We start from the raw sequence: 9195 nt of genomic DNA on the forward strand, positions 1-9195 counted from the left end.
GATGAAAGAAAACAAAGCAAAAGTGCTACCGTCTATCAGTCGAAATTAAAAGTTCGTGCACTTTTTCAAGAGTATACAATACTACCCTTTTTTTTAAGTACACTTTGTTTTTTAAAAAAGTTAGAAAAATCGCAACTAGGCTAGTTAAATCTCGGTCAATCAAGTAATGGAAAAGTTTAGGACTTACCTTTAAAACAGATCCTTCTCAAGACACTTGATGAGTAGACGTCATTCACACTGAGTATGTTATGATTTATCAGTCAAAAGTCTAATTATAAAAATAACGGTTGCCAAATTATAAAAATAACATCGATCCAACCATCGATGGTTAATTTTTCTGGTTGTCTAGAATCTAGAATGGTCCGGACGTCCGGTTATGCATTTGCCATTGTCAAAAGCTTTTTTTTTCATTTGAATATCTTTAAAAAAAAATGTTCTAAAAAATTCGAATTATTTGATTGGAATAGGTAAAACTAGATTTGCAACACTAGTTCAATTAAATTCAGTCAAAACGATGTAATGAAAAACATTGAAAAACAAACAGAATTCCTTCCATATATTATACTAATCAATTAAAAAAGTATGGGCTCCTTTTTTCTCTTTCTTTAAAAAAGTATAATTTTGCTTTAGAAATTTTCAAAAATGGGAACAGGCGGTAGTTTGGTTGTGGCATTTCAATTTCATTACATTTTTTGAAACAAATTGAAACACACCAACAAATCGTCCTTTGCATGCGGATATGGATATTCTCCAGAGATTCTCATTCAACGCATATAGAATTCTAGTGAACTTGAATTTAACCATCCAATTCTTCAGTAGTCCTGCTTCGCCGTTGACCCCTCCGTTGATCAAAACCTGTATCTTATACCATATCTACTCGCGAACTATCCAACATCAATTTTTTATCATTTGCTGTGTAGCTCCCTAATATACACATGGGAATTGGAACCTGAGCGTTACTAAGCCTAAAAGCATTTCTACTTACTCCTCGTCCCAGTCAAATCAAGTCAAGGTTTCTTGCATGAATAAGGTTCATTATTGAGGAATAACTACCTTTTTGCTTCATTTACCTTTGAATAAATAAGTAATAGCGGGGGACGAACCCAACATACTTAACCACTTAGAATTCATTTTTATATTGTTGCTGGATTGGGTGTTAGAAAATTTGTATCATTCAAGAGAGTCGAACCCAGAACACACAGTTTCATCAAACACATGACGCCTTATACGACTCACCCACCCGACCAACACTCATATTCTTATTTATTCTAAGTGTATTTTGATTTAACTTTTATTCCTTTGATTAATAGAAGGACTTTGGTTTTTTTTTTCATTAAATCGTATTGACAGAATTGATTGAACTCTCGTCAATAGCATTGAAAATCTAGTTTTGCCTATTCTATTTTATTTTCAATTAAATAATTCGAATTATTTAGTTTCATTTAGTTCTTTCTTCCCCATTTTTTTATTGAATTTTTGTTTTTTAAGATATAAAGCTGCATAGATATATAGTTTTCTCTCATTCCGCGCTTTCTTTGAATTTCATCATTTTCTTTTGACAAACATGAAATTTTGATAGATATCTCACTTAGCGGCTTTAAAATAAAAAACCATGATTGAAGCACCAGCTCTCTAAAACACTAAATTGTAAAGGAGCTGGACTGCCTAATAAAGAAGAATCCTTACGGTATAGCATTTGTGGAAATCGTCAGTTGAATTTATAAACTTCGGGTTGGGGAACGGTTTAATAATAACGTCAGTCCAAATTCAAAACTGAAATGTTTGTCGAAAAGTTCCTCAGCAAGTTCTACGATATACCATCACACACAACCAACCCATGGACTTCTAGTAAGACTGAAGAGGTCAAGCAAACCATAAAACCAAATTTTTAAAGAGGCGTCTGGATCTTAACAAAAATTGAATGGAGGTATTAATTGAATCTTCTGAATTTTTCGGTTTTTTCACAATGTAATAAAAAAAAATGTGAAATTCAATTGCTTTGAGTTTCACCGAATAAATTACAATCTGTTATCAAAATTCTCTCCTAAAAATCTCTGAATTGTTGTAATGTCGTCAGAACAAGTTTCGAAGACGCTGGCGCAAGTATAGTCAAACCTCTAGATTAGAATAGCTATAGAAACGCCGGCTATTGGTGCAAATCTGCGGATGGTTTCCTGTGGGGCTCAAACTAATATTGGAAACCGATGAAAGTAAACCGAACAGCAGCAACAAAAAAACTACCACTCGCAAGAGTTCCATTTGTTCAGACTTCAAAGGTGAATTGTTTCGAATCACGAAAAGCTACAACGATACGGATCTTAAATAGGTCGAGATGTCGACCAGAAGACTATTCACGCTTCTCATCCCGGAAGTAGATGTAGCAAGAACTCGCAATCGACGTGACTTAACTTATAAATAACACCGTTGAGGTTTTCATTAAACCCTTTTTTGATCCTGACATCCATCGTTGAGGAGTACAAAGTACCGTAAACTCCAAAGTCCAATGGGCTGAATAGAAGAGCCAGTGTGAAAGGATAGGAATGAAAGGCAGAGGGCGCAGAAGCCAAGATCGATCGTTCCGGGCTATGGGGAACCTTCCTCATTGGTAGAGAACACCTGAAACGGACATGAATTACGGTTGTTTGTTAGTTACACATTGGAATTAATTTATCATCGATTGCGACTTACTCATTCTTCATTGTTGTCTTGGTTTCCGGAAAATGTTTGTTAGGCTACTATATTCCTCTCCTAATTTACGTCCTAATAACCAACAAGAAACTTGTCTAAGGGGGTTAAGATGAAAAAGAGGGCCGGACGCAACTCCGGCATGATCAATGGATCAAATAAACTTTTTTAAAGAGTCATTTATTTTCCCGGGTTGCAACAATAAATTAAAACCATCTGATCGCATTTATTACAATTATTTTTGCGATCTCCCATGTTTCTCCATCGTATAATAAATAAATTGTTAAATTAAATACATATGACAGCAGTTCTGTGTGCGTGCTGTGAGTGTCACCGATTAGAGGTGGTTCAAGGCTTCGCCCAAAAATCCTTGCATTGTTGTAATGTTGTAAGGACAAGTTTGGAAGACGCTGGCGCAAGTATTCAAACCTTCCGACCCCGTGAACACCGCAATTTCGAAAGGAAGAGCTGGAGACCCGGGATCTTGTCTCATCAATTCTGCTGGGTGCATTTTGCGCCTATCATAAAAAATTTTAAATGTAATTATTTACTAGACTTGCACAACATTTTATTGAGAAATGTCAAGAGTACTACATACTTGGCAACTTTGAGAAGGATTAAATCATCCTCTAGATCGGGATCTAAACGCAAGTTGTTCTTCTCTGCTTCGTGCCTCGAACCTTCCAATTCACACAGGAAACGAAGTAGGCAACTTTGGCGATCCATCGATAGAATTAACTGAGCAAGTAAGACAGATATAAATTATTGTGCTCAATTTCTGAATGACAAATTGTGTTTACCTTCAAGATGTTGTCTCTGTCACCAAGCATTAAGGGGTTGGTAAGTTGACTGACCGCAGATCTTCTTTTTCTTCCTTTAAATTTGAACGGCAGATAACCCAATTCGGCGAAGAGCATGTAGATTAGAATGGCTATCGAAACGCCTAATCCGCCTTTGGTGGAAATCGGTGGATAGTTCCCTGTGGGGCTCAAATTAATATTTGAAACGGATGACAGTACACCGACCAGCAGCACCAAAAAGACTACCACTCGCAAGAGTTTCATTTTTTTAAGAGGTGTATAGTGTCGACTCTGGAAAAGCTACAATGGTACTGAGCAGCGGAATAACTTGAGATGTCTATTACGCTCATCATCCCGGAAGCAAGAGAGGTAAGAAGTCACCAGCGACGTGACATTACTACGAAATAACCCCGTGGGAGGTTCGACTAGGTTTACATTAAATATTATGTCGATCCTGACATAAATTCTTGAGTAGATTGAAGTACCGTAAACTTAAAAAAATACAATGGACTGAAGGGAGGTGTCAGTTGAAAACTGTTGTCATTTTGAAAAGGCATGAACGACCCGAGAATGCAGGTCTTAGCTTGGGATCTGGATCCTTTCTTTAAAATGTTACTTGAGCCGGATCTAATCACGTCTGAAAGAACGAATCTTTATGTAAATCAATAAAAAAAAATGTTTATCGTACCTAGGTAGCCAAAATTCATAATGGTATCTAAGGGTAATAATACATCGTGACTTATTAGCGCCTGTCAAGATAGAAATAATCATCAAATAAATGCAAAACGCATCTGACCGCACCTGATAGCCGAGCATTGCAAAGTTCATGTAAAATAGGAATACGTCAACTACTCACACGTGTAACAGCAGCAGCATATTTGACCTAACTATCAGACTGTCAGTCTATCTTGAACATGTTTTTAAAGCGATAGCTAGTTGAACTTGAACGGCCAGGAATTGCCATAAATTGTTGCAAAAGTTAGAAAATTGGAAGATTATTTTCCCCAACTAAACAAAACAATATGGTTTCCAGAAAAGTTAATTAGTGAGCGAAAACGTAGACAAAAATAAAAATGGTACAATACCTCGAATTGCAGTAGTAAGCAGCGGCACTTTCCAGTCGAATCCGGAAATCTAGAATACAAATGAAGAAAATACCGTTAGAAAATTGCTGCGTAACTCAAACGTTGTCGTTAGGCACGCTAATAAGACTTCTGAAAAAAAGTTTTTGCACTTAAAAATTGTATTTTTTGCAATGCTGGCGAAATATATGATACAGCCTAATTTTGTACTAAGTGTTATCGATTTCTGGCATCGGCTACTTGCGCCGGAACGGTCACGACAATTCCGTCCATCGACTCTGTTAAAGTGATTTGACATCCCAGACGAGATCTGTTATGAATATTTCATACGGTTGTCATTAAAGCATAAATTAATTTTCGGAGGAAAAAAACATGAATAAATTACGTGTCGCAGAGTCCGTATGCTAGATCAAGCATGTCCATCTCTTCATCAGACGGTTTGTCCGGAAGTTTGTCAAAGTCTTCCTTTTTGAAAATTATATGGCAAGTTGAGCAAGAAAGAGTACCTTCACAAGCACCTAAAGGTAAAAAACACATGGTTTCATAATTATTTTAATATTCTGCAAGTATTAAGTTTAAGTTTAGCGTAATCAAATCAAAACATTTATCAGCTTTCAAATCAGCCTCAAAGTATCTATGTAATGCAACAATATCTTAAACTAACCAAAACCTTCTAGGTCCACGTCATTATTGATAGCAGCATCCAGGAATGTATCGCCCACTTTGGCTTTGACCTTCATTGAATCACCATCTCTATTTACAAAGGTTACAGATATCCTGGGGAGGAAAAAAATATTAGTAACGAACACGGTTGGGTTTGTAACGATTCAATGCAATACATTTTCTTTTGAAGGGCTGCCCGACTATGGCAAAATGAACGTGATGGCTGCTCACAACGAACGGCTGACTGAAGTGGACGACATAAATTTGTCTCTTCTCTCAACATGAAGAGAGAACGTTGCGAAGGAACTTTTAATCGACTTAGGACTCGAAACATTTTAAAAACAGTATTACAATTTATACAAATAAATCTCAACTCAAAAATAACAAGAAAATAGAACGATGATTTCAGTTTTCGTCTGCTACTCAAGCGACATCTATCAAACTGCAACGTAGTTAGACATGTGCTCCAATAGATGGCGTTTTTAAGCTTTTTTGGAAAAGAAATTCAAATATTCTCTAGGCAAGGCTTATGGAACGATACAGAACCGTCTTGTAATCTAAATACCGTATCATGACTTCAGTGAATTTATCAATTACTTCATCAAGACACACTCGCACTTTACGATAGATAATCGTTATAGATCAGAGATCACCGTTTACAATTTCGAAGGTCGAAGAAAAGTCTATCGTATTCATGTAACTGCGTTTTCAAATTTTTTTCCGAATGAATAAGCATTTTGAGACGACCTAGAAGTTTTTACCGAGTCGTTCCTAACACGGAAGCCGTGATTAAGTCAACGCCATGATCTGCTTATTCACTGGCGGCGGGAAGTTCTAACGTGCTTGGGCATACTAATTAACCTCCAGCGCCTTACAGGTGAGTCTCTGTTACAACAGCGTGAGAAACATCCGCTGACTTGAATTTCTTTCGACACACCACAGAGTCCTTCCTTCCTTTACAGAATGAAAACAAAAGTAAAACCCATCCAAAAACACCCAAAAACGGAAGCAGCAGACTGAACAGGATTCAAACGCGTGGCAGCAGCCCAGGATTGATTGACAGCCAACAACCCAGAACTCAACACATCAAATAGCTATGATAAATAGTCTGGAAATTCCCAAACATTTACTGATGTATAAATGCGTAATTCCCTTAAATATTTATCATTATTTATTGCTCCGCAAATTCATACGAGTTACAAAGCTTAAGAGTGGCGAAATAATTCGAAAAAATTCGGCCGGCCCACTTCAATATACCGGTATCCTTTAAATAATCAACTGTAATTAATGCCGGAGACTCAACTAGTCAATTCACCTCTCACAGATAAAATTTACAACAAGTAAAAAAGAAAAAAGAAATACACCTCTTAGAAATATATAGGCGGCAAACTGAATAATAATAAGCTGCAAATATAACTGGTGGCTCTATTGTAACCGCGCGCATAAGGTCCAGTTTCAACCCAAAACAACAAAAAAAACGACTTTGGGAGGGCAGTTAAAAATTATATGAATATGACCCAGCAGCAGCAGACAGCTGATAAGAGCAAACTATACTAGAACACTTATGGTCGCAACATGCCTGTACAGTATTTTTGTGAGTCGGCAGGGATTTCACTATATAGAATATAATTCCGACTTTAAGCAGAAACGGCAATCATTCACGGTCAGTTTGAGAGAGAGCTAAAGCCGGGAATCTTTTGGCTAGCGTGCTGCAGCTGTCTGAATAATAATAAAATACAAATCACAATCACAAATCAAATTCCTAAAAAGCTTTAGACGATAACGACGCTGCGTTCTATTATTTAGTCGCAAGTTTTCTATTAGAGTTTGGAGCCAATTTACCTGTCAAGCAGTGGCTCGATTACCAAACCAATAAAAATCCATTAGGGAATATTCTTTGATCGAAGCTAAAGTGCTCTGCTGTCAACTGTGACGATAATTACAGTGTGAGCTTTAACTTGATTCTTTTTAATATTTTCGTATTTCTCCCTTCATGCGGGAGGACGTTATTTGATCTTTAAACGGTGCGCTTGGCGATAAGATACTTATGTATATTATAACCTGTGCCTATGTGTGTGTATATGATCACTTTTTGGTGGTGGTGGTGGTGTGTGTTATCTATCCCCCGGCTGTATCGTGGGCATTTTCCCGACCATAGGAACGTCCGTCGTGTTGGCGCAACAGCACGCCAGCGTCTCCGGAGCTGCCAGACAGCCTGGCACCAACACCCTCCCCCTTTCTCTCCCCATGTGCATATGAGAGACTTGCTACACATTGACTGTCAGCCACCTACGCAAATGTGTCATGTCAATAACGAAATTTCTTTTTTCAAGCGGATGCTTTATGTCGATATCCCGACCAACTTTTGATATGTCGGTCCAATTGTTTTTTCTATTTTCTGGACTGGGAAAATAATAAAAGTGATGACGCAACGTGAAAACGGCTTGTATTTATAGATATACACATCAATCCGACTGACTATTTGGACAGAGTTTGTCTCTGCGTCTCGCAAGGCCGTTTAAATAAGAACAACTTTGCTGCCAGCAGGGTCTTAAAACAAGAGAGGAGTTTGAGGCCGGATCGGCCGCGTGATGTTGACCGACTACTCCGGCATATATATAGAATATAGAAAAAAAACCAACCCCCCCAACACACAAAAGAAGAACAAGAAGATGAAAGAATCTGCTGTTTAAGTGTATGTGTGGCTCTGAGAAGGTTCTAAACCAAAACAAATAGACACAGGAATCTCCCTCTCTCACAGACTATATGGGGCGGAGGGTGGCGTTTGTTTGCTCACCGCCAGGGTGGTGGTGGTGGTGGTGGGAGAAAATAAAACACACGACATACACACCACCACCACCACAGGTAAAAAAAAAAAAAAAATCTCCCCAGACTGCTTGGCGCCACATCTAAAATCAACAAACCAGAATTTCTGTCTCTGGCCCCATCACCCCCCATGCCCATGCCCAGGGAGGGAGGGAGAAAAAAGGAGGCCACTTATTTGTGTGAACGCTCACGGATATCTGATATTAGGCCCCCGGTAAGCGTGACTATTGCACACCCTGCACCTGAAGAAAGAAGCTTCTGCTGTTATTTGAATACAATTATGTTTGAACTTTTTTTTTACTATGACGTCATTTCCGGGGGAGGGGGTTTATTTTAAAATTTGTTTTGAACGGTGTTAGATTTTTTATTATCATCACACCGGGGCAGCAGCTAGTATACACACTACCGGTTTCGTTTTGGGGGGGGATACAATAGAAAACGCAAGAAGTTTGAGTGGGATTAACTGTATCGGCAGCGGCCACTACTACCGCGGCTGCTGTACCTGTCTATTACCTTTGGTCAGCGCTCGAGAGACGTGATTGGTGTGAACTTATTGGTGACCACCGTGATGAGTGACATTATGGACGACTTAATCCCTGGGCTGGCAGATGGGCTGTCCAACGATTCGGTGGTTTTCTGTCACACACGAACGGGAGATAAGATGAAAGATCGTGGCGTTCAATGGAGACCACCCTGGTCAATTGATGGCGGATTGGGACACACATCTTATTGGATTTTTTTCGTCTTCAGCTTGTGATTGGGTGTGTATAATAGAGCCAACAGGACTGTGTCAACAATCGTGAACAAATCATTATCAAATCAAAGAATTTTCTGCTGATCCTGCATAACTATTTGATAATCATTTTTATTTTTTGTGTCATCCAGGTGCAGGAATGCATCGGACATTTAATATTACTGATGACGAGACGCGTATTATAAGTTCTATTAGCAAACAACAGTCCGTTTCCTGCTGCGCTGATGCGCTAGTCGAAAATGGCTATTATTGATTTTGATGACTTATCTACAGACGATAAGGCCCCCGGTCTACTGAAACCGAGAAAGGAAAACAAAACACAACGACGTCAAATTTGGTTTAACGAAGCGCTAAGACTTTTGTAATAACTTTAGCTACGTGAAAA

The 9195-nt window shown here is 38.4% G+C and overlaps 1 protein-coding gene across 1 annotated transcript; it reads right to left on the minus strand.

Annotated features, from left to right (window-relative positions):
- Positions 1–2846: 2846 nt before the first annotated feature.
- Positions 2847–3820, minus strand: LOC124208759. Its single transcript, XM_046606635.1, has 3 exons — positions 3486–3820; positions 3284–3423; positions 2847–3203 (listed from the first exon to the last, which is right to left on the minus strand). Exons 1-3 carry the CDS (start codon positions 3747–3749, stop codon positions 3023–3025), a joined length of 585 nt encoding a protein of 194 aa, XP_046462591.1. The 5' UTR covers positions 3750–3820; the 3' UTR covers positions 2847–3022.
- Positions 3821–9195: the final 5375 nt, after the last annotated feature.

Source organism: Daphnia pulex, chromosome 12 (genome assembly GCF_021134715.1).
Source record: "Daphnia pulex isolate KAP4 chromosome 12, ASM2113471v1".
Taxonomy (NCBI): Eukaryota; Metazoa; Arthropoda; class Branchiopoda; order Diplostraca; family Daphniidae; genus Daphnia; species Daphnia pulex.